This window comes from Paroedura picta, chromosome 4, assembly GCF_049243985.1.
Source record: "Paroedura picta isolate Pp20150507F chromosome 4, Ppicta_v3.0, whole genome shotgun sequence".
Lineage (NCBI taxonomy): Eukaryota > Metazoa > Chordata > Lepidosauria > Squamata > Gekkonidae > Paroedura > Paroedura picta.
Genome location: NC_135372.1, coordinates 122,875,730 through 122,890,150, shown reverse-complemented (window position 1 = coordinate 122,890,150; position 14,421 = coordinate 122,875,730). Strand labels below are relative to the sequence as shown.

Here is a 14,421-nt window from a genome sequence, read left to right as displayed (position 1 = left end):
AGCCAGCCTTAATTTTGGACTTTCCCCAGCTTTCTCCTTCCTCTTGAGCTACAGATATGAGGGAGACAACAACTTCTCAGTGCCACCTAATGAATTCAGGACTGAGCTTTACCGTGCTGCTTTCAAGCAGGGCACAGAGGATACACTAAACTTGGGACCAGGAATCCAAAACACGCACAGCTGCTTGAGGAGTAAGCCCATTACCACAACTAAGCCTACTTATGCTATTTCAGAGTTTACTTCCTTTCTTGACTCATGAGACAGCATATTATGGGGAAGGATCCAGGAGGAGAATTCTGGTACAAGTGTCCTAGGCCCTTGGGAAAAATCAGACCTTCAGCCTCACCTACTTTAGGAGAGGATAAAATAGAGGTGAGTGATGCAGGATGCTTTGGGTCCACATTGGGAAGAAAGGTGGTGTATAAATGAAGTAAATAAATCTCAAAGGCTATGCAACCAAAAGTATACATTTTTTAAAAATTAAGGAAAGCAAGTGAACCCTTTGTCAAGGCCCATTTAGAAATGAAAACTTTAATGGGTCCTAATGGATCATCTGGATTCCCTTCCTACCCCTAGCCTGCAAAGGAGACACTCATGGCAGCTATGGTTGTCAAACTCCAGGTAGGGCCTGGAGATCTCCCAGAACAAGAACTTTATCTCCAAGCAACAGAGATTTGTTTCGCTGGAGAAAATGGCTGCTTTTGAGGGTGGACTCTATAGCATTATACCCCACTGTGGTGTACACTGTCTGGCTGAAATGACACTGAAATAGCTGTCAGCCAAACCCATCTCTCCACAGGTTTCACCCCCAACCCAGAGGCAGACCTATTCCATGGCATGAAGCACTTTGCCATCAATTTGAGCAAGAACTCAACTGAGCTTCATGCCCACTTACACCCATGGCTCTTGCCAGTGAGTGGGCTTAACCCTAGAATCTGGATTTCATGACTGGACTCCAATTTTCACTTTATGGCCATACATTCATTTCTAGGTTGGATGTACTTTCTTATACAATCCCCCCTCTCTCTCATTGCATATTATGTCATCCAAAATGAAATGTGACAAGTTGCCTTCCATCAGTGAAGTACAAAAAGGCTAAAACCTGGAGTTTCCAATATGAATGTAATTTTAAAATTCTTACCTCAAACTAAGCTCATGCACTGAATCCCAGCTTTTAATTTTCACCCCAACAGCAAAAGTTGTTTATTAAACTTCTGTTCTAACAGTGAGAGAACTTTCTTCGCATAGGACTCAACTGTTTTCCTCAGCTCTACAAACTAAATAATCATTAGCTTTTAAAATAAATTAACTCCTCCGCCATTCTTGTCTCACAAATGAAGGATGACAGTCAGACCCAGAAGTTGTGGCTACATGAAACTCTGCCACTCATTCAAGCGCTAGGTCTTGCAGACCGAGGGCAGAGGCTTTCTTGATGGAGTTCATCCATCTGTTCCCATTGCCTTCAGCTTTTCCTTGTGTTATTTTCTTTTCTAGTGACTCTGGGCTTCTCATCCTGAAAAATGGAGCTCTTCTGCTAGGCCAACCTGGCAACCTGAGGCCAACCAAAACAACAACATCTACGGACCCCCCAGAAAACCCTTATCCATACACTGAATCCCACACCAGTCTTCCCCTGGAATCAGTGTTGTATAGCTAACAAATTAACTAACTGTTGTATAGTTAGCAAGTTAACTAGATGTTATACACACCGTTATAACAAGTTAAAATCACTGTTACTAGTTTACTTAAATTTATGAATTATCTTGTAATTCTTGTTATATGTATGTAAACCGCCCTGAGCCAAAAGAGAGGATGGTATAGAAATAGAAGTAAGAGAGGACCAAAGGACCCTATTAATACCCCATACTGAAGATGGCTGAGAGTTGAATCACCAGGATTTTCTATGACCCCTAGGGATGCCAACCTCCAGGTGGAACCTGGGGATCCCCTGGAATTATAGCTCATCTCCAGACTCAAGAAATAGGTTCCCCTGAAGATAAGGGCTGCTTTGGAGAGTCGACTCCATAGCATTGCACTCCCCTGAGGCCCCTCCCTGCCCACTCCCAGCTCCACCCCCGAAGCCTCCAGGTATTTCCCAACCCAGAGCTGGCAGCTCTAACATCGGCCCCCTGCATCTCCGCGACGTGTGCAGCTGCAGGGAAGACCGGTTCCCCCGATGCTCTGATTCAACAAGGGCGACCGGATTACTCCCTTGAATGGATCTCGAATTTAACCGCCTCCGCTGTGCAGCATCTTCCTTCACCCGCCTTTTCGCTGTTTGCCACCTGAAACAGCAGCGTGCATCTGCTCAAGGGTCGCACGGTGCGCTCCCCGCCGGCGCGACTTTATGCCCACGATCCACGCGAGGCGTCTCATTGAAACCGGAAGTTTATTGTTTTCAGGCCCGAGGTGGTGGCGTTGCCATGTAGCTCTAGGACCCGGTTTCCATTGCCCTTTGCCCTTCCGAACGGGAAACCTCCGTCATCACAGCCCTAAACCCGGAGGCTTCGCGGAGCTTGAGCTGGCGCAACTTCCGGTCTCCCAGCTGCCCTTCTAGGCGCAGAAAGCTTTCTTGGTGACTGCTCGTCGCCGCGGCCGTGGCGTCGCCCCTTCGACTCTATGGTTGGGCTAGCTTCCGCTCTAGGCAGCTGGGGGCCGGCTCAGTGATCGGCCCCAGGGACTCAATCGCGGGCTGCGCTGACGGGCCCGACCGGGGATGAGGTAGGGCGGCATTCGGGGTCGGGAGGGAGGGAGGCAGGCCTGGCTCGAGGGCCGGCCCTGCCTGGGGTGTGGGTCGCCAGCGAGGAAGTTAGTCGAGGGGTTGGGAGTTCGCTGCCCGAGTGGCTCGAAGGCGGGGGCTGCGCTGTTGGCAATGGGGCTGGGGGCGGGTTTGCCTCTTGCGGCTTGAAACGGCTTCGGGGAGGGCGGCAATTCAACAGGTGCAGCTTTCCCCTAGCGCGGCCGGGGGTGAAGGAAGCCGTATCCAAGCAAGGCGGCGCGGCTCTTGCCGGGAAGGCCAGTGGCCCCAGGAGCGGGACAGTGGCGTCGAGAGGAAGCAGCGGCCCTGGAGGCTTTTCCCCAGCTCCGGGGTCCGGGTCATGCCAGGGTGGCTGAGGTCCTCCTTAGTCAGCGGTTTAACTTTGACCGTGGCGACACTTTCTCACAGAAAAGGCACCGTGTGCAGTTCCTGCATAGAAGCTGAAGTGTGAGTTTGTAGGCAGGCAGGATTCATACTGATTCCTGGGTGGTGCCGCCTTCTTTGATGGGACCTGCGTGGAAATTTGACCTTTGCTGTCGGAGTTCCAGCACTGCGGTGCTATCGGCTGCGTTGCCCTGCTGACCAGGGGACGTTTTCATGATCCAGTTTCAAAGCAAAAGGGCAGATTTTGGAACCGAGATAAGAAAAAATGGGGTGTGAGCAGTATTAAGCGGGGGCTGGGTGTTTTAGCACATCTGTCTGCTTTGGGATTTCCCATGGGTAGGGAATGGCCTTAGAAGTGTGGGAGGCTTTGCTTTAAATCCTTCAAGCAAGGAAGGACACGTATGGTCATTGAGTCATTATGACTATGCTGGGGACAAACAGAGCATTATGGCTGTCTTTTGCCTTCCCTGGTTGTCAGTTTGGGCCGCTCTAGGACACTGAATGTTTAGGTAGATGGATCGTTGGTCTGAAACCAGAATGTCAGTTCTTATGTTCTATGCCAGGGGCTTCGTGAAACCCTGGGGTTTCCTGGTGGTCCTGGAAGTGTTTCCCAAATGTGCGTGAGTTAATTAATTTTGTTTTGAATTTGTTAAACATTTATCAGGTGATATGACCATATATGGTCATGTCAACTCACCCACATGTCCCAAAATGGCCAATGATGGGCCTGGAGGAGATGGGAAGGAACGGGGTCCGAGGTGGGCATGGATACAAGGATGCTTCCCAACCATATTCTGCATGATCACTCCTTTTCTGGGGATTCTCGAAGCCTGAAGAATGTTTCAGGGGCTTCTCAGCGGTAAAAAGGTTGAGAAAGGCTGTTCTATGCCTATGGAGTTGGGATTCCATTTTGATATCAGTTGTATTAATTGTAATGGCTGTTTTATGTGAGCACAATATATTTTGACTTGTGCCAATGTCTGGGCCTTAGAAATACCTGTTTGGCTGTTTTTATAGTGTCCTCCAGTGCCTATCCAGCCATTATGCATTTCTGTTCTTTGGCTGCCTTCTGCGTAGCATCACTGCCAGGCCTTCCATGCAAAGGGACAGTGTCACTTCTCCTATCCTGACTCTGTTTATACCCTGGGGCCTGAGGTCTTGCTACCCCCAAGGAATGCTGAAGAATGTGAATTATGGCACCACTCTTGAGTATGGATCAAGAACAGACTGGGAACGTAAAATACCACTGTAGCAAGGCAAGCCACATGATCCCTGGAGCACTAAAAACCAGTGCTCCAGGGGCCACTCAGTGGCCCCAGCAAACAGGAATTAGCTTACCCACTGCATTTTCTCATAAATGAGGGGCAGTGCGGCAGGGAGCAATATGTGAGCCACAGCCCCCAAAGGCCCATCAGGATATTTCCCAGTGAGTTAAATGCTTTGGGCTGATCCTGCGTTGAGCAGGGGGTGGGACTAGATGGCCTGTATGGCCCCTTCCAACTCTATGATTCTATAATTCTCTGACCAGTCTGCTCTTGCTTCGGTGGGTAGGTGCTTGATTATCCCTTTCTCTGTAATGACTCATTTTGGCTTGGATTCCCTTTCAGGTGCTGATGGCCTTGCTCCATGTTATCGCTGGACACTGACGTATGCGCTTGGGGCATTAGGCTATTACTGGCTTGTATATAACCAGCCAGTTGGCTTCTCCTTGAGGAATGGCTCCCCAGTTCCGCAGCTATGTCTGGGATCCTGTTCTCATCCTCTCCCAAATTGTGCTCATGCAGGCAGTTTACTACAGCTCTCTAGGCCTTTGGTTGGCTCTGGTGGACAGCCTGCTACGGAGCAGCCCATCTCTTGACCAGATCTTCAGTTACGAGGTAGGCACTATGTTGGGGCAGGGAAGAGCAGAAGTTCTGATCATTAAACGAACCAGGCTGGGGGAGAGAATTACAAAGTTCTGAAGATCAGGATTGCGACCAAACAGGATTTTTGCTGCCTTTGCGTTCCAGAATTTCTCAGGTGTTTCCTTAAAAGTTATGGGCATGATTCAGATTCTGCCCTTGCCCTTCAAAATGAAAAAGAGACCCCTGTGTTTCCATAACTCTGCAGAAGGTACAAAACAGAAATGTTCAAGAAGGCATTTTGTATAGGGACTTGGGTGTGCAACCTTTGAACAGAAAGAGGCTTTGTTTGTTCAGAGCTAGAGTCCAGGTCCTCCTTGAGTGTCCCCCAGTGCCTATCCAGCCATTATGCATTTCTGTTCTTTGGCTGCCTGAGCCAGGTTGCAACTTTTCAAAAATGTTTGCAATACCAGCAAGTGTCTCTATGTCTCTTACAATTTATTTGATTTGGTTGCTTTGTTCTGTTTGTTTAAACTTAAAGGTTGCCTTCTTAGAAGAAGGTTTCTTTTCTGCATTGGATTTTATGAGCAGGTTGCATGAAGAGGTACTTTATAGAACTAGTTTCCAGTTTACCTATATGGCTTCTCATCTTTGTAACCATAGATCTTGGGATTCTCCACACCCCCAGGAAGAGTTTCTATGATGGCATTTGTCCTAAATGCACTAACCTGGTAAGTCCGTATCTCTGGCATTTCTAAGCACTATCTCCTGTTTTCCAAGAACAGATACATTATTAAAGGTGTGAAGTCACAAGTCTGGTGATCAGCAGGAGACACAGACATCTCATATGTGCCAGTGGCTCCCAGCCTTATTTGAACCACCACCTCCTTGGTTCCATAAACTCATTCCCCAGTGCCCTCAGCCCTACCCTACCCTATAATTCAGAATAGCAGTTTGCACGACCCACTCAGGAAGATAATTTCTAATGAATATAATAACAGTGACATTAAGATCACTAACAATTAACTGTACGTTTATTCAGAATCCAAATACAAGTTTTTAGTTGAGTTTATTCAATGATAGTGAGGAACTTGATCCCGCAATACCAGCTTTTCAGAGTATGATAGTTATTTAGCAAGAATCTTGGATACATTTGGCAACTGGTTCACTGTTCAGTAAATTCTTGATGCAATGGGATGGGCAGGTGTCCCACCTGATCCCTTTGAGTTCACTGCTGAGCAAAGCATTTGTGTCTTTGAAAAGCTCCACAACTGTGTCAAAAAGGTCACGAAAGCATATCACCCAGTTGCCTTTGGATAGCTGTCAAACTTCCTTATGATGCACCCAGTTCAAAATCTTCATCTCATCATTCTTAGAGTTGGCACCAATCAGTAGTTCAGAAAGGGAAGAAACAGGTAGGCTGATGATTCCTGGCCCAGAGAAGTGGACCCGGCCTCAACCAGAGCCAGGGCCTTTTGGCCCTGGCTCCAGGCTTGTGGAATGAGTTGCTGGCCAAGACCCAAGCCTTTTGTAACTTTCAAAGTTCCAAAGGGCCTGAAAACCACTCCCCCACCAGGCCTGTGGTTGAGGCCAAGATTAGCACTTACTGACATCTGGATGGACCCCCCTATCACCCCCTCTTTCCATCTAAGAGTGAAATTCTAAGCCTTCTGCCTTAGCAATGGAGGAGTTGTTTTATTTAGTCTTTGCTTTAATTGATTGTTTTAAATGTGCATGATTTTATCTTACGTATAAAGTTTTAACTATTGTGAGCCACCCTGAGACTGCTGCTAGAGAAGAGCGGCCTAGAAATAAAAATATAATCATGATGATGATGATGATAAAGAGAGCTGTGTGGACAAAAGATGCATGGTTGACTGGAGTAAGAAGAGGAATTGAATGAGGCTGGGTGGCTCGAACTCAGTCATTTCAGATAGCTGCTTTCTTGAGTTCCTTGTCCGGATGTTGTGTTTCAGATGGAATAACTCTTTTTTTCCCCCTTCACAGTGCTGTGGGCTTATTATATTTTGTCCGCCGCGGAAAGCAGTGCTTGGATTTCACAGTCACCATTCACTTTTTCCACCTGCTGGGCTGCTGGATTTACAACAGTCGCTTTCCCACTGCTCTGACCTGGTGGCTCATACATACTGTGTGCACCGCGCTCATGGCTGTGATCGGAGAATACCTTTGTATGAGAACTGAATTGAAGGACATCCCATTAAATGCAGTCCCCAAATCCAATGTATAGATTTCCTGTCTCCCCCGGTGAGCTTCTACATTGGTGCTAATGTGTGGTACTTGATGCTGCAGCTAAAGAAAGGAACGACTTCTTCAAGGTAGCAGTGGCTGCAAGGATGAGAGTTTAGCAGATCCCCCTGAACGAGGTGAACAAAGCGGATGTTTCTTTTTGATGAGAGCCCACTTTATCACCCCTTACAAGAAGACATGCCCATTTGGCTCATTTGGCACAGATCAGATTAAGTTCTGGAAAACAATGTGTAAAAGTAAAAACACAAGCCAGACATCTTCTGAGCAATATGGACTGGATTGTGGCAATCAGAGCTTTCATTTTTTGGCAATAGGCTTTCTGGCTTTCTAGAGATCACAGACATTGAGCAGTACGTGATGAACCTTTTTGACTTGGGTCTTTGTTTCTCTCAAGCACCCAACTTCTGTTTGATGTTAGGTGGGCTTCTCGATTTAAAAATCCGAGGGGACAAAACATTGTCAGGGGACACGCTGCCACACTGCAAAGCCAGCAAACTGTGATCCCACACCTCTTGATTTCTTTTGCAACTCAAACACGGGGGAAAAAGGACATGACTTGTTTCTTTAAATGGAAGAATTTTTTTAAAATAGTAATAATAGAAACTTATTTTTCCATCAGAGTATTATAGCTCACTGGTTGGACATGGTCACGCCGTTGCTTTGTGCATCGGCAGGGAGAAAAGGGAGCACCCAGAAAGGCACACCATTCGGAAATCCGCGTGTCCTCCCTCCCTCAGCCTGCCAGTCTTCAAGCAATGAACAGTATGAAAAAGCCAGCTGAAGATGGAGGGGCAGCCGTCACTCATTCCAAGTGCTGAATTCTAAGCTAGGTGTACTTCAGATAAGCCTCTGCAGTGTGCATTGCCGTGGAGACACAAATCTTTCCTCCAGCAACCAGATCCTGCTCTTTCTAACCAAGGACCCATGTTCCTCTACGTTACAGGGACAGTTAACTGGTGTCTTCATCGTACCACCATCTGCTTTGTATACAGCATCAGCAGTCTCCCAGGGACAGAGGCTTAAGCCGCTGAAGGTTGGTCAGCATCGGGCCCAGGCATCCGTGGATCTGTCTGGCCTTTTAAACTATGAACGTTGCTTCATTTGAGTCATATCACTGAGATTTCATTTGTATATAAATATTTGTGAACACTATTTAGTTTGTATAAGTTATACTAGTAAATTAATACTCGGTTTGTAAAGACTCCTGGAGAGATAATGTTGCGAACAGGCGTTTGATAAATCGTCTCAAAAAGTTCTGAGGGGTTTCTGTACGTACGCTGTAGCTGACAACCGTTTGCGCACAATTCTTGCCCCAGGTTAAATATTTGCTCTGCCTTGCATTGGGAAGAAGGCAGCTGCTTCCTTGCCCTGCTGTTATGCTCAAGTGAACATACCCGGATCAAGATTCAGCCTCTTTCTAGGTTTGATCAGGCAAGTACAATATACCCATTCTTTTCCAGCAGGGGGCACTGTTTTCTTGACTAGCTTTACTGTTATCCAAAAGACTCCCAAGTCCAGTTGTAAACTGTCTTTTAAGAAATCTGTTTGCAGTTTGTTATGCAGCACACCATGAAAGCTCTTAAATATCCCAAAATAGCATCCCTGTGGCAGAACATTTAGCCCAGTATGGTCAGCTAGAAGTGATCCAAGGCCTGGGGCAGGGGACTTTTTTCTACAGACTTCCCAGACACAGGGCCAGAGTCCTTGTGCAGGCAAAGCTCATGCACTCCCAGTGGGCTGAAAAGGAGCAGGAAATAATTGCCAAATACCTTATGGACAGTTGATGCTGCATGGGCTACCGAGATGAAGGGTGCAGACTTTTGAGGTGGATGCTTTTGAGGAAAGCTCTGCCTGAGACAGCAGGAAGCAGTTCTTGGGGTGAGGGTGTTTCTAACTCCACCCTTCCTCCAAGGCGTTCAGAATGGCCACCCCTCCTTATTTTATCCTCAAGCCAAGAGGTCTGATCTATTGAAAAGGGTCTGGATCTGACCCCAAACTTACTTTGTGTCAGCAGCCAAGGGACAGTGCTGCTGCCATTTCCAGAGGCCAAAGGGCCTTCCAGGCCTTCCTGCCGCTGTCAAAGATGGCAGAGCCCCCCCTGACCGTAGGAAGATGGTGTGCAGGCCAGTGGGCAAGCTAGCAGGCTCCTCAGCTCCCATGAGGCAGCCAGGGGAAAGTGCCTTGCAAGTGAGAGTTGAGCTTAGGCCTTTCAATTTTTAAAGGGCAGTATTCTCTGTGAGGGACCTGGGTTCATATTATGGCAGAGGTATAGTCACCCCCACAGAAATTAATGTCCCTTTAAAATGTAAAGGCCCAAAGCCTGTACAGTGGGCATTTTCCATTATTCTCCCCCTACCAGTTTTAGTTCCCTATGAGGAAGGGCATGCGTGCTTTTTATTATCAAGGTTATTCTGATATTTCCTGAGTCAGTGGTCCCCAACCTTTCTGAGGCTGGGGACCGGCAGGGCATCGGGCCGCGCCCGCACGGACCACGCCCGCAGACCACACCCTGATGTGCGGCCTGCGCCCGCGCATCGGGCCATGCCCGCACATCGGGCCGTGCCTGCGGGCCGCGCCGTGCATTGGGCCACGCATCGGGCCGCGCATGCGCGATGCGCGGCCCGGCCCTGATTCCCTCTCCCCGCCCTCCCGCAGTAAGAAGCTTCCCGGGCCGCAAGCTTGTGGCCTGGGAAGTTTTTTACTGCGGGGGGTGGGGTGGGGAGAGGGAGCCGCGGCCTGCCCGCAGGTTGGGGACCACTGTCCTGAGTGACTTTCTGACTTTCTAACAGGCCGCGTAATCACCCTCCCTGCTGCCGCCGGTGCCCAGCCTGAAAAAGGTTGGGGGACCACTGCTGTAAAGGACTCAAACTTTTGGATAAGGTTGGGGTCCAGTGGCATCTTCAAGACCCACAAGTTTAATTCTGGGTATAAGCTGTGTGCATGCACATTTCTTCAGAAACAATATGCATACACATGAAACTTTGTACCCAGCATTCAACTTTGTTGGTCTTAAAGGTGCTACTGGACCCCAACTTTGTTTAGTGAAAACTTTGGAATGAAATTAAAACTCTCCCTCTGGCTGGAAGTTTTTAAAAAACGAAAGCAGGGGACAAAGAAGAAGAAGAGTTGGTTCTTATATGCCGCTTTTCCCTACCCGAAGGAGGCTCAAAGCGGCTTGCAGTCACCTCCCCTTCCCTCTCCCCGCAACAGACACCCTGTGAGGGAGGTGAGGCTGAGAGAGCCCTGATATTATTGCTCAGTCGGAACAGCTTTATCAGTGCCGTGGCATGGCCAAGGTCACCCAGCTGGCTGCATGTGGGGGAGTGCAAAATCAAACCTGGCATGCCAGATTAGAAGTCCGCACTCCTAACCACTACACCAAACTGCCAAAGGGACAAAGAGGCATTTTATGTGAGGATGCTGCACAAAACCTCCTTTTGGGATTTCAGCCCTGACTCCGAGGGGGCAGAAAAGGAAGCCCTTGCCAGTCTAGGCTGCCATTCTGTGCCCGCATACCTGCACATTAAATCCCATTGGACTAAGTCTGGGTTAAGCTCTAGATTGTTATTTTATGTGGCAAATTTGAATGTCAACCTATTTTTTAATGGAGGCGTCATATTAGGGGGTGGGAGGATCCCCAAAAGAAAAGACTATTCCTTTCCCACGGCAGACGGCTTCCTCTCCTTAACGAATCTAATCTAGCACTGGCCCTGGAGGGGTTGGTCTCCGAGGCAGAGGGAGAGGGCTTCTGCAGCACTTGCCTCCATTGCTAGGCCCGTTGGCCAAACCCCAACGCTAAATCCATTGTCACTAAATCAAGGAAGGTATTTGTGGAGAGCTGTGGCAACAAGCTGAAGTGGGATTTACCAAGTCGTAGATACTGTGATTGGGAGACACTGAACTTGATCTGCTGATGGTCTTGAAAGGGGGCTACCTTCCTTGTGGCTAGCCTTTTCATTTTCTAGTCCTCCCCTCCCCTTTCCCAGGAGTTCAGAGTTCTTCACGCTTCTCCTGTCCTCACGCTTATCCCTGTAAAGATAATGCATGAAGGAGGTTATGTTGAATCAGCTGTTTTGACGTTGGGGAGAAAAGTGGGAGATCTGCTCATGGGTAGCGTATCAGCCCTTGTTTTAGTCGCTGGAACAGCCTTTCTCAACTTTTTTACCCTTGAGAAACCCCTGAAACATTCTTCAGGCTATGAGAAACCCCAGAAGTGGTGTGATCATGCAGAATATGATTGGGAAGCATAGCTGTGTACATGCCCACCCTGGGTCCCTCCCCCTCCCATCCCCTCCAGGCCTATCATTGGCCATTTGGGGAGGGAAGGGTTGACATGACCATATATGGTCATATACCAGATAAATAGAGCCTCTTGTGGCACAGGGTGGTAAGGCAGCAGAAATGCTGTCTGAAGCTTTCTGTCCATGAGGCTGGGAGTTCAATCCCAGCAGCCGGCTCAAGGTTGACTCATCCTTCCGAGGTTGGTAAAATGAGTACCCTGCTTGCTGGGGGGTAAACAGTAATGACTGGGGAAGGCCCTGGCAAACCACCCCATATTGAGTCTGCCATGAAAACGCTAGAGGGAGTCACCCCAAGGGTCAGGCATGACCCAGTGCTTGCACAGGGGATACCTTTACCTTTTTTACCAGATAAATGTTTAACATTTTTTTAAAATATAATGATTAACTCCCACCCACTTGGGAAACCCTTTAAGAAACCCCAGGGTCTCATGAAACCCTGGTTGAGATAGCCTGCCTTACAATGACAGATGTCTTACCCATGACTATTCACTAAAGGGGCTTGAATGTCCTCCAGTGGGAAGAATTTACCATACCTTTATTCTTGAATGTATGGGAGAAGAGAGAAATTGATTGTCCAGGGGAGGGAGGTGTGTGATATTAATTGGCGTGTTAGGAATTGCAGAAGATCCATGTTTATTAAGAAGCTTGCTGTTCCATCAACCATCTTTGGTCCAGAGTGCTTTGTAATCACACACTCAAGTTCTAGGATGTAGCAGGGTTCTCAGGTGGTCCTCGTTATGTCCCAAAGCATGTTGGCAGATCAGCTGATCCTGGGAATGACCTGCTGAGTGCCCCAAAACATAGCCATGAGTGCCGTCAATGAATATTCCCTGTGATTGTTTCTGGCTTGAAATGAAACCAGGTGAATTTGGTTCTTTAGAGAAAGCCTGTGCCATTCCATGACATTATCCAGCCATTCCAATTGCCCTCAAGGATGCTTCTGAACCATGAACTTCTACGGACTTTTGTCAAAAAAACATTTCCAAACAAGCAGGCAAAGCTGCGGAGAGCAGGGATTGGAGCTCCTGTCTTTGTCCCAGAATCAACCTCTCAGGCTTCTTAAATCTACCATCAGTGTGCAATCTCACATGGGCAAGTTCAGATTGGAGCTGATGCTAAATATACTGGTGGTGACACAGTTTAGTGGGGGGAGAGAACTAAAGCCTAGAAAATGCTGTGAATCTTACACACACACAAAAATAACCTAACAATATTTTTAAAAATATTTGGTTGGAGGGCATACAATTGGACAGATGTTGTAATTTCCCCCCTTTATAAATTAAGCCAAGTGACCATCAAAGTGATGCTTAACAGCAATATTTGTGAGATTTGCATGGTGCTGGAATTCCGCGAAGTGCAGAGGTCAAATAAGCTGCCTTGGAATTGGATTTTCTTGGATTCCTTTTTCAGCCTCTCCCAGCCAGTTACAGCCTCCCGCTGGCACTCCCATAGGGCCATCATAGCACAGGCATGAAACTCCTCCCAGTATCTGCAGCAAAGGAATAAGGAGGAGACGGTTAGTGTCTTCCTGAGAAATGAAGCAGGGAAGCTGCTGCCTGTTTTCAAAGCAGAGCATCTTCCCCGATGGTGAAACTGTTTGTGGGACTATTGCCAAATGAGGGACAGATCCTCCCTATTATGAAGTCCCTTTTCCCACCCTAGAATGATGAGCTACAGAAGCCTACAAGTACTTTGTAGAGGGCTTCTGCAATAGAAATAATTTTCCTTTTATGATTTGAAATTAACAAAAATATTTCTGCACAGAATCTGCCTCTCTGCAGAGTTTTGGCTGCAATGTGCATTGCCTTGAACTTGCCCACGTTGAACTGGATTTACCACATTGACGCCTGCTTGCTCAGCGTCGACAGATCCCTCTGGAGCACCTCACAGTCCTCCCTGGTTACCACCCCGAACAACTGAGTGTCAGCTGCAAACTTATCCACTTCACTGCTTACTCCCAAATCCAAATCATTCATGGATGTTAAAAAGCACTGCTTGCTACCTTCTACTGTGAAATCTGACAATTTATGCATTTTCCTGTTCATTAAGCAATTTTGAATTCACACGAGGACTTTTCCTCTTATTCCATGACTGCTGAGTTTACTTAGAAGCCTTTAATGAAGAACTTTATCAAGAGCTTCTGGAAGTCTAGGGTGTAAACTGCATGGAGCTTTTATTCCAATCCCAGGTCGATTCAGTCCCTGCCGTCTACACAGAATGCAATTTCCGTTTTGATTTTGGGAGATTTATAATTTCCTTCTGCAGCAAGAAGGATTGATCCAGAGTGACCCTACCTTTATTGTGCAATAGAGTGCTTTTAATGCTCAATATTTTTAAAATCCAGATTGAGAAAGCAGGCTGTTTTGAATCTGGGATTTGCTCCGTGGTAGAGAACCCCTGATTGGCCAAAGCTGGTCAAGTGACAAGCTTGCCTTAAAGGAGAAGCCCCTAATTTCTCTCAACTTCTGTCAGTCTCATTTCTCTCAACCTCTGCCTTCTTTGATCCTCTCCCACCCCCTCCAAGAAAAGAAAGAGGCTCCCTGCTTGGCTCCTTTCCCACCCCCTTCAAGAAAAGAAAGAAAGAGGCTTGGCTCCCCTCCCCTTCTGAACTACCCTAACCACGTGCAGAACACTTTCCTGTTTCAATTAGGGGGGGGGGGGAGGAAGACCTGAGTTCAAATCGATCTGAATTCAACAGGATTGACAATGGAATAAACAAAGTAAGTGCAGACTCTGCCTAGGTAAACAACGTCTACCGGGTCACTCTAGTTCACAAGTTTTTCACCCCCTCAAAAACTCGAAAAGGTTAGAGAGACAAGATTTCCTTTTACAGAATCCATGCTATTAATTCCTCAATAGATTTTGTTCA

At 47.5% G+C, this 14,421-nt stretch overlaps 1 protein-coding gene across 2 annotated transcripts; it reads left to right on the top strand.

Moving 5' to 3' along the window:
* Positions 1–2,549: 2,549 nt before the first annotated feature.
* SYS1 (SYS1 golgi trafficking protein) lies at positions 2,550–8,452 on the top strand. 2 transcript variants are annotated; one of them, XM_077335469.1, is made up of 4 exons: positions 2,550–2,721; positions 4,750–5,019; positions 5,647–5,714; positions 6,991–8,452. In XM_077335469.1, exons 2-4 carry the CDS (start codon positions 4,858–4,860, stop codon positions 7,229–7,231), a joined length of 471 nt encoding a protein of 156 aa, XP_077191584.1. In that variant the 5' UTR covers positions 2,550–2,721; positions 4,750–4,857; the 3' UTR covers positions 7,232–8,452. The 2 variants fall into 2 exon arrangements, with proteins under 2 accessions (XP_077191584.1, XP_077191585.1); XM_077335470.1 differs by lacking the exon at positions 2,550–2,721 and adding an exon at positions 3,238–3,758.
* The last annotated feature ends 5,969 nt before the right edge of the window (positions 8,453–14,421 follow it).